This window comes from Fusarium redolens (assembly GCF_020744475.1).
Source record: "Fusarium redolens strain MPI-CAGE-AT-0023 chromosome Unknown BKA55scaffold_1, whole genome shotgun sequence".
Lineage (NCBI taxonomy): Eukaryota > Fungi > Ascomycota > Sordariomycetes > Hypocreales > Nectriaceae > Fusarium > Fusarium redolens.
The window spans coordinates 1,402,303-1,423,364 of record NW_025763664.1 but is presented as its reverse complement, the minus strand read 5'-3'; the positions used below and the strand labels follow the sequence as shown (position 1 = coordinate 1,423,364).

Sequence of the window (21,062 nt, the reverse complement as noted above, 5' to 3'; positions counted from 1 at the left end):
AGCTGCTCGCACACAAGACCGTGTGTCCGCGAAACAACGAATGGGTGCTATTGAAAAACGCACTTTGATACTCCAGAACGAGTCAAGCCAGATAGACGTGGACGAGGGTGCTAAGGCTGTACTTGATGGGCAGATGCAAGACCTTGAAAGCAGATTTCAGACAGCCCAGAAAACCTTCGAGAACGCCGATTGGGACCGCCAAATCTCTGGCGAGAACGATAAATTGCATCAGCTCGAGAATGAGAACGATAAGCTAGGTCGGGAGCTTGTAGAATGTACCCGTCTAGCGTCTGAGCGAGCCCAGCTTGACTACAGGAAGAAGGAACTTGCTGACCGCAAGCGTAAACTTGATACCTTGACAAGCACCTGGAAGCCGAAGCTCGACAAGATTCTTGGCAGTGATTGGCAGCCGGAGACTCTCGATTCTAAGTTCCAGGCATTGGTTAAGGACCAGAGCAAGGTTGTCAGTGAGGCCCAGAAGCGTCGCGAACAAATCCGCCAAAAACAGCAGAAAGTGGAATTTAGGTTGAGAACTTCTAAGGAGTCACATGAGAAGAAATCCAAGGAGGCGGCGGCTTGTCAACAGCAGGTCATCAATGCTCTTCTTGCTGTTCGCGACAATGCTATTATCGAGGATTACAAAGAAGAAATCGAGGTCACTGAATCACAGGTGGAGGAGCTCAGGAATGACTTGAGTCTCTTCGACGCTCTCGTGGACTACTACACAAAATGCAAACGCTTGCTTGATACTAAACGCAAGTGCTTACTATGTGATCGTCATTTTGATGACAACCAAGCCGCAAGCATGGAGCGCTTGAGCAAGAGGATTGACAAGCACCTTGACCCCAAAGGCAAAGTCGATACCGAGAAGGACCTTAAGGACACTGTCGCAAACTTGGAAAAGCTACGATCTGTCAGAGGATCTTATGACACGTATGAGCGGCTGACTGCCGAACTGCCTACTCTTCGAGAAGAGTGCAAGGTTGCCGAAGCAGAGTTTGATGCCCTTGAGAGACAAGTGGAAGAACAAGGGTCTGTCGTGTCAGCTGAGGAAGAGAAGCAGAAAGACTTAGAAGATATGTCAAAGACGGTTCTCAACATTGCACAAACTGTCAAGGATATTGCAGAGTCTGAGAATCAGGTTGACCGTATCATGTCTCAGCAAATGTCAGGTGGGGCCACTCGAAGTCCCGACGAGATTCATGAGCTTCAGGCTGGCCTATCTGACCAGATGAGGAACCTGAAGAATCGCATCTCGAAGTTGACTACGGATCGTCAGCGTACGAAAGACCAGCTCAACTCTCTTGAGCTTGAAAAGAGCGAGTTGCGAAACAAGATTAGCCGGGCAGCGGGTCAATTGGACAAAAAGCAGGACCTCCAGAATCAGATCCAGGCACTGAAAGAAGAGGCCTCACATCAACGAGACGTCATCCAGCGCGCTGACGAGGAGTTGGAGACCATTGAGCCCAGCATTGCTGAAGCAAGGTCTGCTCGTGATGAAGTCCTAAGACGCGGCCGGGCCAAGGAGCAAGTCATTGCTGACGCCCGTGATGCTGTCGCCAATTCTGTCAACGAGATGAAAATGATGGATGCTGATATTCAAGACTATATCGATCGGGGCGGCCCCTCTAATCTTGCATCCAATCAACGATCCATTGCCACACTTGAGAAGACAATTGCAAGTACTGAAAAGGAGGTCACAGACCTTACTGTTCGTACGAACAAGCTCAAGCAGGACATTGACAATGGAGACCGTAAGAAGAAAAACATCAAGGACAACCTGAACTACCGCAAGAACCTTCGCACGATCGACGTTATCCGCCAAGAGATCGCTGAGCTGGAAGCCCGCAATGCAGATGAAGACTACGAGCGCCTCCAGGCTGAAGCTCGCATGCAAGAGAACCACTATAACCGCCTTCTTGCTGAGCGAGGCTCCGTTATGGGATCTATGAAAACTAAAGATGAAGAGCTTGGGAGGCTCCTTCAAGAGTGGGAAATGGACTATAAGGACGCCAAGAGAAAGTATCGTGAGTCGCACATTCGCGTGGAAACGACCAAGGCTGCTATTGAAGATTTGGCGCAGTGCAGCTCAGCCGTGGACAAAGCTGTGATGCAGTTTCACTCCATGAAGATGGCCGAAGTGAATCGCATTGCTGGTGAATTGTGGCAGAGCACCTACCAAGGAACCGACATTGACACTATTCTCATCCGCTCAGACAACGAGTCAAACACAGGCAAACGCAGCTACAACTACCGACTCTGCATGGTGAAGCAAGACACGGAGATGGACATGCGTGGTCGATGTTCTGCTGGACAAAAGGTTCTCGCGTCTATCATCATTCGCCTAGCTCTGGCTGAATCTTTTGGTGTCAACTGTGGCCTCATCGCACTCGATGAGCCCACCACAAACCTGGATCGCGACAATATCAAGAGTCTGGCGGAGAGTCTCCATATGATAATCAAAGCCCGACAGGCCCAGAGCAATTTCCAGCTCATTGTGATTACTCATGACGAGGACTTTTTGCGACATATGAGGTGTAGCGATTTCTGTGACAGTTTCTTCAGAGTCAAGCGAGATGAACGACAAAACAGTGTCATCTCGAGGGAAAGCATCACAAAGATCTTCTAATAGGTGTATCAAGTACTCAAGCATGACGACTTGAGATTTGATGTCGGACATCTGTAAAATAGGCTGGGATATTACCGGCGTCAAAATATTGTTCTTGGCGTTTAGGAGTGTGTACAAATATCATCATATATTCGCGTATTGTTTACCCACTGCGATATCCTGGTGTTGCTAATATGGCACTTAGGTAAGCAGATGTTCCATTACATTGACGGCCTCGTTCAGGGTCGGGTGCAGCAGTATCAAGTGATGTCGTCTGAAGCAAATTCGCCCCCAACATGCACGATGTTAGGATGAGAACTGGTTTGATGTCGTCTCTTCCTAGTACGTCAGCTCATTATGAAGAAGGGATACGAATAAATCATATCAGGAAATCACACTTCTCGTCATGTAATTCCGAGGAACTCATCCTAGCCCATCCTGGACAAGTCCCAAGCTAGGTTAACTAGAGATGAATCTGACTAGTTTCCGATGCTTAGTCAAAGCAAGAAGATCATGAGACGCGCAAGAACTGAAGAGTCATTCCGGTGAGCAATTGCATGGGTAGTTGACTGTGGTTATAGCAGTCTCCTCAAGCTAACACTTACATTCGTTAGATTCATACAATAAGCCGGAGGATCATCTTGGAGGCGAGTACGTAAAAGTTTACGGAATTATGCCCCGGCAATAATATTCGGACTCCACACACACCCTTGTTCTTGGGGTTGATGTCGTTGACGTTCTTATTTCACTGCAATGGGATTATTTCTCCACCCTCCAAGAGACGAGACGGCTCCTTTTGCCGAATTGCTGGAAAAAAGTTCCTGGCCTCGCCCTCGCGCCTCGGATTTAATTAATTAATACGGTAGTCATGGTTATTGCGTGCGTGGTCCCGTTTTCGGAGAAAGGATCACAATGGACTTGACTACAACAGCTCAACTCATCTCAATCTCTTTCTCCCCTTTTTGATCAGGATGCTCATCTGAAAATCTTTCACCGTCGTATACTGAATGCATATTAACCAAGCCAAATATAACCGTATTGAGAAAACCACAGGTTCCTGATTAGCAATCACCGTTGCGGTCAACGCCGGCTTCCGGACAAGGATCTTTACAGCTACTACGTCGACGACTTTTAGTTATTCCAAACAGCTGAAGGAAAAGAAGGGGTCTTGTCTTTTCATCTAGCCTTTTGGGCTTTCTTGAGCAACGATGGCTGCTTCAACACCAACACCAGAGCGGAGGACTAGCTCAGATAGCACTCTTGATGTTGAACGAGATGGAACCTATGCAGCGAATGGAGACTCTGAAAACCCTACCGCCGCCGAAGCAACGTCCGAAGGACCGGGGACGACGCCGGCCGGCAGCAGCCCATCTCCCGGGGCACCTGAGACCGGTGACCCCGAGGCCGGACGGACCAAGTCGGAGACGATCTTGGTAGTCGGTGCTCTATGTCTTGCGCTCTTCCTTGCCGCTTTGGATACGACCATTATTACCACAGCCGTTCCTACTATTGCCAACGAGTTTCACTCAAGTCAGGGTTACATCTGGATAGGAAGTGCATATTTGTTGGGCAACGCCGCATTCGTGCCGACATGGGGCAAGATCTCGGATATCTTTGGTCGAAAGCCTGTTCTTCTTGCTGCGGCCGTTATCTTCTGGATCGGATCTTTGCTATGTGCTGTTAGCAATGGCATGGCCATGCTCATCGCTTCGCGTGCTATTCAAGGCATTGGTGGAGGTGGTCTCATCGTTCTACCCAACATCGCCATCAGCGACCTTTTCTCCATGCGAAACCGTGGAATGTACTTTGGTATCTTGGGTATGGTTTGGGCGTTGGCATCTGCTGTTGGACCTATTCTCGGTGGTGTATTCACCAGCCAGGTCACTTGGCGATGGTGTTTCTACATTAACCTCCCCATTTCAGCCGTTGCCATCGTCATCCTTGTCTTCGTCCTGAAGCTCCACAATCCACGAACACCCGTGAAAGAGGGTCTATTAGCATTGGACTGGCCTGGCAGTATCCTCATCATTGGCGGTACCATTATGTGGTTGCTCGGTCTTGAGCTTGGTGGAGTTTCTTTCCCCTGGGACTCTGCTACGACAATTTGTCTTATTGTCTTTGGCATCTTTGTCGTTGGTCTCTTTCTCGTATACGAGTGGAAAGTCGCCAAGTTCCCCGTTCTTCCTATTCGTCTCTTCCACACGCAAAACAGTGTTGCATCTTATGGGGTTGGTTTCACACATGCATTTGTCTTCATGTCAGGCAGTTACTGGCTTCCACTCTACTACCAGGGAGTCCTCGGCGCATCGTCGTTGCTCTCTGGTGTTTATCTGCTTCCATATGTGCTCTCTCTGTCGTTTGTATCGGCTGGAGCTGGAATCTACATCAAGAAGACAGGCAATTACAAGCTCGTTATCGTTCTGGGCTTGATTGTCACTGTCATTGGCTTCGGTCTTTTTATCAACCTTGAGCCACGCGCCAACTGGGCAAAGATAATCATTTTTCAGATCGTCGCCGGTATCGGTATTGGTCCTAACTTCCAGGCTCCTCTGATTGCACTCCAGACGAACGTTGAGCCTCGAGACATTGGTTCCGCGACCTCATGCTTCTCCTTCATTCGTCAACTGGGTACATCAATCTCCGTCGTGGTAGGCGGTGTCATCTTCAACAACAAGATGGAGAGCCAGTACCCAAGACTCAAGGAAGAACTCGGCACCGAACTCGCAGACAGACTTTCCGGTTCCAACGCAGCAGGCAGCGTCGAGCTCGTTGGCTCCCTGACAGGTCACGATGGCAGAGTCGCCAAGACGGCATTCTGGAAGAGTCTGCAAACAATGTATATCGTCTATGCATGCTTTGCAGGCCTGTCGCTCGTTATCAGTCTGATGATCAAGCAAGTCAACCTCAGCAAGGAGCATAAAGAGCACAAGACGGGTCTCAAATCACTGAAGCGACGTGACGATGAGAAAGAGGAGGTTGATGCCACAGAGGGTGTCACGACAGGTAACGAAAAGACGACGGATAACTAAAAACCGGCATTCCATGTTATTCTTGTGTTATTAAGGATATTTCAACATACCCGCAGTCATGAAACAAGACTGCTTTTTGGTATATAAGCACTTGTTATTGGATATAAAAAGATATGAGCGTTTGTAATTAGACTGCTGCTAATGAATTTGTTTTGAGTCATATCGCGGCATTTTGTATGCTCGAAATACATGTGAATTGGGTAGAGATTATCATTTAACGCGGTGTTGTCAGGGCTCCAAACTGTACCATTGGTAAGATTAGTCTACGATCTGAAGAGTTTATAACGAGGTTCTCGAGACTATTACCATGACAACTTGGGTTAAGCTTGGGCCGGTTCAAGTGATTGTTTCATTAGAGTCAAAAGAAATTTATGGGATAGTCTAAAACAGCTTCTCCCCCTCTTCGACTGCCCTCTTCCACTCCTCATAATCAAATCCGAGATCTTCCAATGTCCTCAGTTCATGCCTCTTGTCCCCCGCTGCTCTGCTCGCCAACTTGATCTTAGGTACTCTTTCCCTCACCCATCGCTTATCTAGTCCCCAGTAAGGCGGTCTCTTGCCCTCGCCATCATTCTCGAGGCCGAGCTCAAGGGCTTTAGTCGCGGTTTTGCTCAGTTCGTACAGACGGTTGATGTAATCGACATCCTCTGGGAACGCCATGACATGAATTGCTTTTCCTTCTCCTTTCTTTTCGTGTTGCTCCTGTACCCAGGCTTCCATAGCAGCTTTTGAAGGGGGGTTCAAGCGTCCAGACCAGAAGCGAGCAATTAATGCACTCTGTGCTTCAGCAATAGGGAATGGAACGATCCGCTGTGGAACACTGAGAAATGATAGAGTAGGGTCCGCAGTGTAGAGAATTTGCTCCCAGAGATGTGCCGCATGGCCTCCACTAGGTACGACGACAGTTGGATCAAGAGACTTCAGGAAGGGGTACGAGTAGTGGAAGCCAGTGCAGAATAAAACAGCGTCAACGTTGTTCTCGACTTGGCCATTGGCGAAGCGAACACCACGTTGAGAAGGGAGAAACTCGACAATCTCGGGGACGCCAGCTGCCCATGGCTCTTTAGCGGGTGGAATCACGGTGGGTTTCTCCTTTTCAGAGACAAAGATGGGCTGCTTTGCAACAGTAGAGAGTTGTGCGCTCACGTCGACTCCAGAGGCAGAGTTTCCGACGACAATGACTTTCTGAGCAACTGTTAGTGAATGTTCGATAGGAGCGAACAAGCGTCCATACCTTATCCTTGAAGTCATTCGGGCGTCGATAGAACTTAGAGTGTGAAATAGCCCCCGGGTAAGCCTTGTCAAACCCAACGAGGCCAGGAATATCGGGAATGAATGGATCGTTGTAGTGACCACTAGCCACTACAACAGCGTCATACTCGTCTTTGGTCACCTTGTTAGTTTTGAGATCAAGCACCTCGACCGTCCAAGGCTGAGAGCGATTTGGATCAGGCTTCTCAACATTCAAGACTTGTGTCTGGTATGAGATGTGAGGGTTGATTTCCTGGGCATAATCCTTAAGGTACTGTAGCACAATGCTATGTCGAGGAAACAGTGACGAGCCTTGAGGAAATTCTTTATCGGAGTACCTCATAAGAGAATGAGGAATGTTTGTCTCAAGGAGGTCATAGATGGGTGACATGAACTCGACATCGCCATTGTCGTTAGGCCAGAAGGCTTGATCTGGGGTGAAACTGGGCTGAGTTCTTGGAACTGAAAAGCCTTGTTCTCGTGCTAGAGGTGTATAGTTCCAGACACCTCCTGGCGTGGCGCGTTGCTCGAAGACTCGGATTTTGGAGAACTTCTTCTCTGCAAGAAGGTATCTAGAGCAAGTGTTAGTGACCAGGCCGAGGATGTAAGTGGTGTTGTCAGTGACTACCTGGCCGCAGCGAGGCCACTTGGGCCAGCACCAATAATGGCGATTCGGCGAACGTCTAGTTTATCTGCCAACGCCATTCTTTCTCTATATTGAAGTTGTCGTTTCGAACAGTTGAGGACCCAGATATGACTTTACTAGGCCGTGAAACTAACGTCCAAGTCACAGTAATGTAGCAATGTGAGTAATTATGAACAACAGCACTGACAATAGTGGAAAGCAAGCATTTGATAACATGTGGGATGAGCAAGGTAATATATCTATACTCTCAGCCGCTCGATGCTCTTCTCATGAACGGCTCCTCATCTCATTCGATTAATGATAAAAGACGCTGCCGATGGATCCCGCACAATAGCCTCATCCGCTCGGCGCTGTCGAATGATTGTCTCTGTGAGTATGATTGCCTCTTTAGGAAATCCCGGTCGGCCTCCGCGCGACCCCGACTCCGGGCATCGGAGGACCGGTGCTGCCAGTCTGACCCGTTGAGACATGTGTATCTATTGAGACTATTCAACTTGAATCAATATGTGAACTTGCTATACCTTCAGATTCACAATTCTTATAATCTCTGTATCTCATTAATAACTCACCAGGGTTGATTAGACTTTGTTCCTGCGGCTCCGCGAATTGTCACTAACGTAAGTGCCCTGCCCATTGAAGGAATAGCACCTCAACCTCGTGCAAGCACGCAATTTGGTCCACCTCCATCAACATCCATCAACAATGGGCACGATGGCGTACCTTTATCTGCTGTTCTGAAGACTCATCTTATCAACGAATGAGGTGATCGAATATTTTTCTTCGATGCTCTCCTTTTGTAATGACATGCAATCTCAAAACCTCTACATGCCTTCTTATCCAGTCGCGATATCAATCATATATTGATAACGCTCTCATCTGGGCTACTGGAGCCTTTCCATTTATTGCCATGCCACTCGCTACTCTTGACAACGCCCATTACCCAAAATGGCATCTGCATCTGATATGAAGGCTTCGATCCACCGTTTCCGCCTCCGCAGGGTGTCTCCATCCCCGAGGGACGTCGGTCGGGCCCGGTCCGCTTCACCTCCAGTGTCTCCTGACCAGCGGCTACAGCAGCAGGATGCGACCCAAAGAGAGGCGCAGGCTCGGCGGCAGGATCAGCAAAAGCAATCTCAAACGGTCGTCGCGGGCCGGAACTCAACTGGGAGACCCATAGCTCCGGCCTGTGATAGGTGTCGCAGCTTCAAAAAGAAGTGCAGTCGCACATTTCCCGTCTGCTCTCTATGTGCCAGCGCTGGTCAGAGATGTTCCTATACTAATCCTGTTGCCAATGCTGAGGCTCAAGTTCATCAGCTGCGCTCTCGCGTACAATGGCTGAGCCAATACATTGAACAGAACATCCTTCCGCCAGGTCGACAAGATGTGATAGAAGGTATCGAGACAGGAACCGACCTGGGTGCTGCACTAGGCCATGGGCTACGGAACGGTATTGGGAACATCGCAACTTTAGGGACAGCATCGTCACCTCTATCACGGGTGCCAGGACAGATGGCTTCTCCTTTAGAAACCATAGGCTCTCTTCCCTCTACACGTGGACAAGACCACCCCTCAACTGGACGGCAAAGCGTCGATATGCGCCTCGAGGAAAGGGATCCTGGCAGTGTACGAACCACCAGCAGTCGTCTATCTTATGGAGATTCAACAGATGGATCCGTCACAAAACGAAGGTTGATTGCACGGCAGGCCCTCCCTCCTGATATTGCCCCCAGTCGCTTTGTCGATGCCTTCTTTCGTCACGTCAACAGGGCGTATCCTTTTGTTGACCAAACTCGAATACGGCGAGATCTTGAACTTCTCGGGGATGCCTCTCCTGCAGATCAGGATCCGCCCATGACACTCTTGTACCTCGTCATGGCCATTGGATGTACATCGTTGGTGCGTGCGGGACAGATTCCCAGTGATACGGCACGCCGGTTCGATGTGGTATACCCAGATATCATACAGGAGTGCCTCTCTAATGAAACCATCGAGTCTGTACAGATTCTTATCCTGTTGGGGTTGTACTCCTTGTTTGATCCAGCAGCAACCTCAGCCTACTTCATCGTCGGCATTGCGGCACGACAAGCCATGGTTATAGGTCTGACTAGGCCGGACGAACAGCCACGTACGGCGGTGGAAACCGAGCTCAGACATCGACTGTACTGGAGTATCTTCGTCCTTGACCGTATGATGTCAGCGTCCCAAGGTTTACCAGCAGCTTTTACAGACGAGCACGCCAATGTACCGCTTCCAGGACTCACGGTGGAAGAATTTGCCAGTCCGGATCGCGCGGTTTATGCTCGAAACCTACAGACCAGTCGGCATGTCATCCAGCTCCGACAACTTGAATATCGGATTCTTCACGCCGTGCACCTACAACAAAACTCTGAAACCGCACGCCTTGCTCCAGCAGACAGGCGTACGGTACTGAATAGCTTGCGGTCTGAAATCGAGGACTGGTACAGCAACGGGTGTCTCATGTCGCCCATGGAAGCAGATAATTTGCCTATTCACAGCAGCATCACCTGGTTGAGTGCTCAGTATTACCACCTGTTAATTCTTCTCTACTTTCCGAACCACTTTAACAGTTCTGCTGCAGCTGTCACTCGTCAGGAGCAACTTGAGTTTGCACAGAAGCAACTCCAAGCCAACTCGGCGCTCCTTCAACAACGACAACTACCCCTAAACAGGGTATCGCTGAGTCGGTTATTGCCAGTATGTTTGTTGTTGATGCATGATTTTGTAGCATCGTATAGGGCTGAGGGAGCATCATCTTCGGCCCGGGAAGAAGTCGTGCTGTTGATCACGCTTCTCGAAGCGTTTCCGGAGGGATGGACGGTGGCACAAGAAGCAGCTCGCATCATGCAACAGTTTGCTGGCGTGTTGACAGGACAAGGGGGTATGGCCACAGCGTATTATGGCGAGACCATAGAAGAGCTCGTCAAGCAGTGCATCGCTAGTTTCACGGGGCTGCTACATCAGTTCTTGGGTAAAGCGACATGCTTCCAGTCGATCGAGTATGCACAAGAGACTCAAGAGGTCGAAAGAATAGGGCAGATCGGGGCCACGCAACAGTCGTCGACTAATTCACTATGGCTGAATGGAACAGATTCAAGTATAGGAGGGGTTAATGAAGAAGCGGTACTAGGATATGGATGGGGTTCATGGGATCTTGACTTCCTTTAAGCGAGGGTCCAATACATATCTCGCGATGTAGATATTCTAATGTTTTTGGTGCATATATCTAGTACAAACACTGGGTACAAGATAAGCAACTTTTCGGAGAAAGAATCTTCGACTTACGATAATCCGACTTATATTTAGATATCAGCTAGAGAGGAGTATTGGCGCCCTTATTGTATTCATGCCATGGATGAACGTGGAGCATCTCCAGACCCTGGCGATATTATGACTGGTGGATATACATGATCAATTTACGTAGACGAACGGACTAGATTTCCGGCCGTTGAAGATTAACGATGGCCGAATTCAATTGATTCAATAAAATGCATACCATTCCAACGGCGACACAGCCTCGATTTTAGGTCGTTTGCGGGCCTCAACGGCTGGGGACAGAGTTTAGTTGGAGGCTCTGCCAGCCCTACCAGACCCTCTATACGAAATAGGAACTTGAGTTCACACCATTTAATAAAAAAAAGCTTGGCTTATCTGAAGTATGTACAATGCGAGAACCAATATAAGGGAATTGCATATGTGATCTATTATTACCATGTGTGAGAACTGTATATCTGTCTCCCAGTTTATTTGTCTATACTTGGGTGATGACGACGCTTCAATTAATATGGAAGTGGGTTTTCTGCTGACATGCATCTGTAGCAACGATGTACGTACTATATTTATTTGTTCAATGGACCGACTGCAGGTTTATTTATGGAACTCTCCTCTGTGGATCGGTAGAGATTACCACTGCAAGGTCTTATGCCAGGAACATGAGATATCCTTGGCTCTGGCTATACGGTCAGCGATCATAAGTGAGGTGATAATTATAGCTATGCAGTGAAGCACGAGTTGATTGTATTCACTATAATTGTGCCGGCTGAGTAGAGTGAAGGAATTGATGGTTTGACAGTGGCTGAATATTGATGGCCTTGGTAGGGCTGCATATCGTGGAATGGCAGGGAATTTGATAGACAGCTAAAAAGCAGGAAAATGCGCTTAGTGGTAAATCAGATTCATGATCAGATACACTGGACGATCACCCGCCATTTAATTACTGTTTCTTCATTTTTGTTTGTTTTATTTAGAAACTAACCAACACATTTGTCCCGGCAATGAATGCATGCATAGCGGCCTCATTTTATCATGTCATCCCAGTTCAGAGGGCCTGTCACCTTAATCAAGATGGGTGGTAGAGACCTTGGATCCTTAGTTACTTGTGATTGATCAGAGCGGAAGGTGGCTGTACGAATGGGCTGAGTCCGACGGATATTTCCATTGCATGGTGCAGAGTATTAATCGTTACGCTAGCTTGTGAGTTTAGGTGTCATTTCAGCGGATGGCTGGGTTGTGCACTAACAATGGAGACTATGCATGACTGCACTGCCGCAGTCCTTTCAATCTGCATTCGTTCCCTCATCAACATAGCCCAGCCCTCTTTATTAGTTATGTCATTCCGATGTATGGCAAGGAAGAGTGTCTACGATGATGTGATCTCTTATTCTGAGACCGGCATATCAATCAAATTCAGAGCCATCGTCCAGTAAATGGACAGCACCGCCTTTGACTCCGGCAGTTCTGAAAGTGTGTGGTGGATATGGGATCCCTCCCAAGGCTGATTGAGTTCATCCACACAGTCCAGTCAGTAACTTTACAGTTCCTAGTGGAAAGCTAAGGCAATCCACCGTTGGAGGCGGGATACTGCGTCCCGTCTTTACGGTTCCATTTCATTTTAGACTCCACCCGTCAAATGTGCAGTAAAGGTCGGTACCGTAACACGAAGGACTGCATGAGGTGTTCAAGCACGTCTCTCTTGGCCATATGCGTCGTAACTTCTGAAATCGGGATTCATGATAGTAAACTGTCGCAAGACTATACAAGACAAGACAAGACTGCCTCATCCGACGTAAACAGTAACAACATAATCTGAGACATGCTAATTGCAGCAAAACCGTCCACTCTGGCCAAGTCCCGTCTCCAGAAATCAGGGAACCCACCTCCAATTCAGGATCTGGTAGTGACGAAAAGCCCAGGGCAGGGCACTCCACCCACTGTCAGTGGAGTTCCATCAGTTATCGCTACGGGCTGGGCACCCCAGAAAAGAGTACCTAGGCGAAAAAAGAACGCCTGAACCCCTGGAGTCCTGTGCTCTGCCACCCCGGGCTGGATTCGCCCGCCCCAGGCTTTCTCTGTGGTTGCTCTTTAAGTTAGCCCGCCCTCTCCCACCCCCTGCTTGGGCTGTTTCAGCGACCCAATCTTATGGAGGTCAAGGAACTCACTCCCATCTGCTCTGCTTCTCTCTTGACTAAACTAAGCTGACATCCTTTTACTACAAACGCTTGGGCTCTTCTTCTTTTCCTTTCATCTCATTTCTCTCTTCTCAACAACAACAATATCCATTATTTCCCTGGTCAGGCCGTTTTCAGCCACCAATTAACTCGACAACAAATCCCTCGCAATCGCCACTTCGTCTCTCGCTTCTCTTCCGCTTTTCCTCATCGCGCGACTCCTTTTTTGTCCAATTTTCGTATAACCTTATTCGACTACTGTACTGTACTTCCTCACCTCGGTACCCGTGGCCATCCGCGTGAGCAAAGCACCCTGTACCTTAATTTAGACACGACCGCCCCGACCGAACCACCGCGTCTCAGTATCTGTCGCTGTCGAATTTTCTTCCATCAACAACAGCAACTCTTCTTCATCATCGTCCGTCGAGCGATATCGACGAGCATTTTCATCACTTCGACTGTTTCCCCGTGACTCCCGGTCGGAGTCTTTTCCATGTCCACCGTGGCTACCCGGCTAGAATCTCGCAAGTCGCTCCTTGGAGCTGACACCGGCTTCGGATACGGAGGCCATTCATACAACAACTCCTACGGAGATGATAGTTACGCTCCGTCTCCAGTTCCATCTCCACAGCCTATTCCTCAGCCTGCCGCATTCGCCCAGCCCAACTTCGCTGAGGCCGGAGTTGATCCCGCATACAACCAGGGTTTCGCCTATAGAGAAGGTCTTACCCCTTCAGTTCCCGCGCAAAGTATGAAGAATGGCAAGATCGATTTTATGAAGAGCCGATGGCCTGCTTCCTTCATGGCTGTTTCTCTTCTCCAGGCTATTCTGTGCATTTGCTTTGAGGCGTACGTCATCCCCGTATCTTTCGGCATCTGCCTCTCGCTGACCCCTTATCTAGCTATGTATTCGGCAAGTTCCAGGTCAACCTTGGCACCCATATCAGCGCTCCCCAGGTCCAATCTCAATACAAGACTATCCCGACTTTCTTGACGCTTTTCATTTTCGGTTTCCTTTACACCCTTGTTGTCGTCTGGGATGCTCTCCGACAAAAGAACACCATTCAAGTCATTGGTGTCTGCTTCTCTAATCTCGCCCTCATGGTTTATACGACTATCCAGGTTGATCAAATTTCCGAGGCCTTCGATATTCTCGAGCAGAGCAATGCTCTCAAGCGTGGCATGACTGCTGCCGAGCTTTGGCACGATGTGAAGCCTTATCTGGTGGCTATCCCTGCCATCATCGCCCTCGCTACCCTTGTCATGGGCTTCCTTTCGTGGAAGATTTATCAGGAGTATGCTTGGGATATTCTCAAGAACATTGGTGCCGATTATCGCATGAAGAAGCGATTCCTTCACTACCAGGTATGTTACACTCTTTCACCCACTCACTTGAGCAATGCCTAACTCGAATCAGATTTATATCGCTCTTCTCAAGTTCGATTTCTTCTTCTTCCTAGGCTTCATTGTTCAGTTTGTTGTCGTCGTTGCCGACAAGGATGACCCTGAATTCGCCCTAACTATCGTCACCATTCCTATTACCATTCTCATCCTTCTCGCTGCCGCTTTCTTCACTCGACGAGAGAACAAGATCGGCATGGTCTGCATCATCATCCTCTATCTCGGAGGCCTCAGCTACTTCATCTTCAAGCTTGTACGAATCTACCAGCCCGGACACCGACAAAACTACGAAGCCGTTCGTCGATCGTTGACCGCCTTTGCTGTTATCACCATTCTTCTTATCCTTCTCACCATTACCAACGCCATCATGTGCATGCGAAACTTTGGCAAGGGTCTGAAGCCCCATCTGCAGTCTTTGTCTCGAAAGCGCAAGGTCGAGGAGAAGCCTGACATCAACTCAATCAACATGCAAGATGTCAAGCCTCAAATCCCCAGCCGAATGACCATTGATTAAGCGGCCCCTCGCAAGTCATGATTCTCCGAAAACGATATTTTGGAAGCATCATTGTACAAAGACACGAATTTACGAAAGGATACAAAAATTTTCCCTTTTCTATGGCACCAGTCACAAAGGGCAGGCTCAGGATGGACGGTGACCAAACGGGTGCGGCGTGAACAGAAGGCGACGAAGTGATATCCCATGGTGTCGGAAACTTGCTTGGACTTTTTTATTCTATTTACTTTGGTTGTTTTTTGTTTCCTATGTTAGATCCAACCATATTAGGCGTTCAATGCTCCACCACATGGAATGAGATCCAGGAGCTGATACATAGTTCTTTTGTTACTTTTACTTTGTCCCCTGATCAGTTGGATTGTGGGTCCTCATGATCAGATAATCCGATAGGAATTAAATAGTGAAATCAGGTATTCGTAAAATAGCCCGTGCTCGTATAGCCTGCGAGACTCTGCTCACATATGAATCACGTCATGAAACCATCGGGATTCTGACTCAATACACTCACTGGTTTCAACTTTGCGAGGCATGATGCGAGACAATACTGCAGCTAGAACGTTGCATGTTTCACAGCTAAAGCTGGATAAGGATCGACGTGTCTATGAAGTAAGGGAAATATCCCAACAGGTACAATTGTAAAACAAAATACCAAACGCCCGCTTTCCATTCTTGATTTCGAACCAAAGCCTAAACATAGTCCTCGCTGAATTCATGAAAGTCAAATAAACGCTAATCCGTCTTGCCCAACGTGGCAGTGCGCTGTGATACGTAACATGGCCATGCATGTATGCTAGCAGGAACCGTACATTACAGCCTGATCTGAATGGCATCCTTAAGGTGACCTTCTGTCGGGCAGTAGGGACACTTATACCGTGCTGCTTTAACTATGTTGTTCAGAGATTCACGGCAAAGAACGTGACCGCAACTGAGCATCATGGGAGGGTTGTCTTGAGTTGTCTGCTCTTTACTTACGGGGCAGACAAAGATGGGATGATAGATCATGAACTCGGGCAAAGGTGTCGCGAACGCAAGTTCGTTCTCTGTTGTCCATTCCGTCTTCTTCTCCCGCATATAAGTTGTGTATTTGATCAGGCGTGGAAGAGCGATGGAGCCCGCTGTAACGGCGATGTAGAGAGGTGACTCCGCCGATAGGCCCAGCAGAGAGCAGAATTCGCGAGTGAACGACATGGCTACGTCCTCGAACGCTGACTCTGTCTCAAATATATGACTGTAAGGAGAGTTGGCCAAGTTGGGGGCGAACACCACAGCGCTGGAAAGTTGTTGTATCTCTAGCAAATGACGGTTCTGGAAACGAGGAAAGTTCTGGCGAGCATAGTTAATGGCTCCGCCGAGTCCATTGCTTGCAGGGTCGTCGGGGAGACCGTTGACAGATGGCCCTTTAAACAGCCAGACATACTGGAGCTTAATAAGCTCGAATTCGAGTGTGCTACCTCTGGCCTCAAGATGGACGCCGTTTGCATGGGCCCAATTGATGGCAGGTAGGAGGTTGTGGTCCTTGAGCTGCGAAAGGATGCTATACATTTCTGCAAACTTGTTTTGCAAATGCTCTGAATGTAAACCAGCCATTTCATCTTCTAGGTCGTCTTCGCTGTCCATATCATCGTCGCCATCCTCGTCTGTTTGTGAAATGGTGTGAGCTTCGCGGCCGGGAGGGTGATCGGTAGCTTCTTTAAGAAATGTCGAGGCGACAGAAAATTGTCCTTCGCGAAGAAGATGCATGGCTATCGCTCGGTTGATAAGTCGTGGGTGGTCCGCCATGGCATCAGTCTCCATGGGGAGTTCTCGGTGAGGAAGAGCCTGTATCGGTCAGATGCCGTTGCCGTTGAAAGCTAGAGTTTATAGACAGACCTTATCGAGGGCCTTTCCAAAGGACTTTTGCGCCTTGGTAACATCCTTTAGGTCTGTAGTGATCCGTTCGAAGCGGGCTTTGACTGGATTTTGCAGCGTCATCATGGCCATACCAGTTCGAGTCGCGTCTGGTTCTATTACAGTGGTTAGTTGGTGATGGTTCTAGAAGAAAGAGAACTCACCTTGAGCAATCTGCTCGCGGGCATTTGTAAGAAGTTCAATGACTTGATCTACATCATCGATCGCGGACTTGAGGGTTCTATTCCTCATACGAGCCAGCTCAACCATGAGTGGTGCAAAGGGCGAGACATGATCGTTATCAGCTTCCGCCATGGCTGGGGATTATGTGGGGGTTGAATCAGATGTAGAAGATATGATCAAGACGAAGAGTTACGTTTAATGCGAAGTAAAGTTTTGAAAGTCAGAGAGGCTCATACGCTCATCCAATAGCTAAGATATTCGACGGGTGGACGGCAAAATGCCCGTTGTGTTGAGGTTGATGTCGTTTGAGGATTCAACGGTGACGGAACGCCCCGAGCTTGAATAAGACAGATGCATTATCGCTATCGATAAGGGGAGTACCGAGGCTTTGCTATTAAGGGGGACCGGTCTCGCTCTCTTAATGAAGGCCAATTAAACGAGAGTAGAGTTTGGCTACGCTTTGACAATAGCTTCAGCCTAATTACAATTTGTCTACGTACCTGTTGAACAAGCCTCTTCGACTCACAATAACAACTATCACATATAACATCTTGCTTCTCATATAGCAAGTGACGACGAAGGTGTCGAGTGACCCCAGTCTCCCCCAGGGATTCACGTGGGGCTTCATTGAATTAGTGCCCCGCATTTAGCTTGTAAAGTCTTCGGCTGCGTCTGCGATAGGTACTTGAAGCAGGTACCGAGAGCTAACCTGGGAGCTATTGCATCACATGAAGGCCCTGTAATGTTAGTTACCTCTCAGACCTGTTCAACACCGAAAAAAGGCCTCCCAAGACACGCGCGCCTAAACGAAACTACCTACTAGAGACGTCCTCTTGCTATTCCTCGCTCACCACGGGTGAGGATGAAGCTCGAGACTGCGTCTATCAACTAAATGGACCAATGACGACACCATGGCTTTCAGATTTCCAGATCCTCGACTTCGAGTCGACGATGAACTCTCAACAGGCGCCACCGCCAAGGGGTCTGTCGCCCGTACAGCGACCACCTCGAACTCTAGCACCACGCGAGAAAGTCCTCCAAACGGTATTCCTCCGTTAGAAGTTTCTGCATACAATGAAGCTGCGGATTTTCAACCTCTACCGTCGCCGAAGCGCAAAAATCTTGTCTTTGCCGATCCTTTCGCCTTTCGGTGCGTCGCGAACAAGCACTCCTGAAGCTTCCAAGGCTAACACAGCATCAGGTATCTCGAAGAAGGTAGCAATGTTGTCGTTGTCGAGCGCCGAGGCATTTTACGCGGATACGAGTCGTACCTAGTCGAGCAATGGGCGTGTTCTCGAAAACCACCAACACTCCTGATCGTCACTTATACTGGAGATGAAAAACACTCAGTCGTTGTCGGTGTGCTCTCTGTTCCAGTAGATGAGAGTCTTTGGCCTCCAAGATTACGCTTCTACTTCGACCAACTACAGGATTCGCATGCGCGGCCCAAGGAGACTGAGCTTGGAGAGCTTATGGTTACCAATCTGAGCAACTTTCCTTCGGCGCTCACCGTTATTATGGTACCTGAGGGTGATATCCGAAAATATCGCTCCTCGTTTATCGTCAACGAGGATTTGAAACGATTAGGATGTTCTGGGCGATCGGGCATGACTCTGTCAGATCCAACTGAAGCAACGCAGCTCAAGTTCTTGCAGCTTTACAGGACGAGCGATCGAGTACCTGTTCCGCAAGCTGTAGTTGAACTTATTAAACTTTGTCAGGTCACATTATATATGTTTGACAAGCTGGGTCACCAATACATCGACGGACTCCTTTGCGACAAGACAGAAATGGCCATCAACAACTGGTGGATCGAAATTGGTGCTGAACACTATAACTTCGAGCCTACCGATGGCATATTAGGTCCCAGCACAGTGGCGGCATTACTAGGCATGTTCATGGGTGCTCGAAATCGCCTTCATTGGTACGGTGCCCCAGTATCAAAGGATGCCTTCGACCTCGAAAACACTAAGCGTGGTATTGGTCACTTTCAGAAGTCGCAAAAGCTCGAGAAGACGAGAAGGCTGGACCGTCAAACTCTTCTCAAGCTCTACACTGTCTCCGCCAAGGCTGCTGCTGGAGAAAGCTGGGGTGTACAGAGGGCTGTGAAATCAACGCTGACAGAAGTCGGAGGTAAAAGGGGTGAGCTAGTAATGGGGATGGTGTCAGGAAAAGACAAAGGAGGACTCGCTGATATCGAGACTCTCGATATTGGCACTTTTGCTAGCTTAGCATATGGCGAACGGCCCAAATGGCTGTGGCATGGCAAGCCTCGGAGAAGCGTCGCTGAGCTACCACACCATAGTCCAGAATTGAGCAGCGCAGTACCTTGGAAAGAGGAGGAAGCGAATCCGAACCCGAAACGGGTTTATTCAGCGCCGGCTGAGAACGAACTGGACCCGAAGCGACTGGATGAAACTCCTGATGTTTACTCGGGCCACCCACCTGGTTCCGCCGTTAGTGTCGCTGATGGATCGGGTGACAAGGAGGCTTCGCGGAAGAATATCTTCAAAGGTGTCGCTGGAAAGATGAACGACGCTAGGTCTGGTTTTGGACGTATCAAGGATGTCGTTGGGGGAGGTTTGCGTGGCCATAATAGTCGACCCTCGGTTTCAACAAGAGATGACTCTTCAGAATCGGGCCCAAGAAGCTCAAGCCAGGGACTTGCTCCAGGAACAGCACAACCGCCAGCGCCCACACAAGGAGTGGGCAGAGCTTTCACATGGAACAACAAACCGCAAGAGTATCTAGCTGCGATGAAACGAGCAGATGCGGAAGGGGGGGCAGGTTTCCCACAACTTTCGCACTTTGCGTCTACTTCGACAGTTGACATTAAGCAGCCGGCGTCGGCTCCGGTGGAAACTCAAAAGCGCGAGCAAGATGGAGAGTTGTTTGATATTGGAGTTGAAGTGCGTAAGGATGTGCTGTCCAAAGCACCCTCCGCTGTTGGATCTCTTGTTGACGAGCATGATCTCCAAGGGCCTGTTCTGGATGCAGAACTCAATGACGATCTATCCAAAAGGGGACTGTCGCGACGTCACAGTATTCAGTTATCACAGTGTCCGAAAATGGCCGGTCTCAACGAAAATCGCTGGCCACGACGAATGTCCTTTGGCGATGCTGAAGAGGCCGTATTGGAGTGGGAGCCGCTCATCGACGTGACGGAAGCAGCGGACGACCTTGCCAACATTGAAGCATTCAATGATCTCGCTCAGCATTTCAATCAGTACTTGGAAGAAATGAAGCATCGCATTGAGCCATGGGTCACAGAAAAGATCAGTGCAGTTGAAGCTCTCGATGAACGCTACGCGAAAGACAAGGAGGAACTACATGCGCTCTATTACCAGCTGAATGAGGCATGCCAGCGTATGCGTATAACTTCTCATGAGCTCCTTGCTGAGGAGCGGTCTCACCTTTTAGAAGGCCTCAAGGAGGTTGAGGCGCTCGTAGCTCGTCTCGATTATGAGATCAATGCTCTGTTGCAAAAAGTAGTCGATGTCGAGGATGGCATTGTTACCTTTGAGAGGCAAGTGGAGGACATGGAGAAGAGAGCTGAGGCTTTGAAGGCCCAGCTTGAAACTGAAGGATGGCTTCATTGGATGTTCAGAACTGTCACAGGAATCGGGACGGGACCAGATATCACAAGGTCGCCGACTTAATCCAGGGGTTGATGTTGGGTAAAGAGCATTTTCTTTGGGTCGTACATCCCACTAAAGGGTCATCAGCACGGAGTTTTAGGATATTGATATCATATCAAATATAGCATAGCACACCCCTGGGTAGGTATTTTTTTAGGGTCATATCGAATAAACATAATCTAGTTATCCATATACCAAAGAATCATTTCTGGCCCTGATCTCGATTCGTTCATATACAGGTATAATACAGCAACACCTCCGTTGCACCGTCGGTCATCATTTCGTGATGCAAGCGCCAGATATCGATTCAAACCCAATATCTATCCGTTCTCCTGAATAATCGTACAAGGCTTCATTCATCACCCGGCCTATTTGGGGCCCGTCCTCTAAATGATTTGTTGAAGTCGCAAAATGTTTGCGTTTCGTTCACCACGCTTAGA

At 48.7% G+C, this 21,062-nt stretch overlaps 6 protein-coding genes across 6 annotated transcripts; 4 read left to right on the top strand and 2 right to left on the bottom strand.

The window, feature by feature from the left end:
* Positions 1-3,816: 3,816 nt before the first annotated feature.
* BKA55DRAFT_499036 (major facilitator superfamily-domain-containing protein) lies at positions 3,817-5,637 on the top strand (the record flags this gene model as incomplete). The annotated part of the gene is made up of 1 exon (XM_046186614.1): positions 3,817-5,637. The coding sequence occupies one exon, from the start codon at positions 3,817-3,819 to the stop codon at positions 5,635-5,637; it is 1,821 nt and encodes a 606-aa protein (XP_046056205.1).
* A 381-nt stretch (positions 5,638-6,018) lies between these two features.
* BKA55DRAFT_495639 (uncharacterized protein) lies at positions 6,019-7,593 on the bottom strand (the record flags this gene model as incomplete). Its single annotated transcript, XM_046186299.1, has 3 exons — positions 6,019-6,822; positions 6,872-7,460; positions 7,517-7,593. 3 exons carry the CDS (start codon positions 7,591-7,593, stop codon positions 6,019-6,021), a joined length of 1,470 nt encoding a protein of 489 aa, XP_046056204.1.
* Positions 7,594-8,109: 516 nt separating this feature from the next.
* BKA55DRAFT_548586 (fungal-specific transcription factor domain-containing protein) lies at positions 8,110-11,049 on the top strand. The gene has a single exon (XM_046191132.1). It carries the CDS (start codon positions 8,480-8,482, stop codon positions 10,718-10,720), a length of 2,241 nt encoding a protein of 746 aa, XP_046056203.1. The 5' UTR covers positions 8,110-8,479; the 3' UTR covers positions 10,721-11,049.
* Positions 11,050-13,492: 2,443 nt separating this feature from the next.
* On the top strand, positions 13,493-14,914 carry BKA55DRAFT_682525 (uncharacterized protein; the record flags this gene model as incomplete). Its single annotated transcript, XM_046198362.1, has 3 exons — positions 13,493-13,848; positions 13,902-14,364; positions 14,417-14,914. The coding sequence occupies 3 exons, from the start codon at positions 13,493-13,495 to the stop codon at positions 14,912-14,914; spliced, it is 1,317 nt and encodes a 438-aa protein (XP_046056202.1).
* Positions 14,915-15,456: 542 nt separating this feature from the next.
* BKA55DRAFT_9747 (CTLH/CRA C-terminal to lish motif domain-containing protein) lies at positions 15,457-17,341 on the bottom strand. The gene is made up of 3 exons (XM_046201702.1): positions 16,966-17,341; positions 16,784-16,917; positions 15,457-16,732 (listed from the first exon to the last, which is right to left on the bottom strand). Exons 1-3 carry the CDS (start codon positions 17,114-17,116, stop codon positions 15,722-15,724), a joined length of 1,296 nt encoding a protein of 431 aa, XP_046056201.1. The 5' UTR covers positions 17,117-17,341; the 3' UTR covers positions 15,457-15,721.
* A 170-nt stretch (positions 17,342-17,511) lies between these two features.
* BKA55DRAFT_601271 (uncharacterized protein) lies at positions 17,512-20,809 on the top strand. Its single transcript, XM_046196554.1, has 2 exons — positions 17,512-18,134; positions 18,186-20,809. The coding sequence occupies exons 1-2, from the start codon at positions 17,896-17,898 to the stop codon at positions 20,641-20,643; spliced, it is 2,697 nt and encodes an 898-aa protein (XP_046056200.1). The 5' UTR covers positions 17,512-17,895; the 3' UTR covers positions 20,644-20,809.
* The last annotated feature ends 253 nt before the right edge of the window (positions 20,810-21,062 follow it).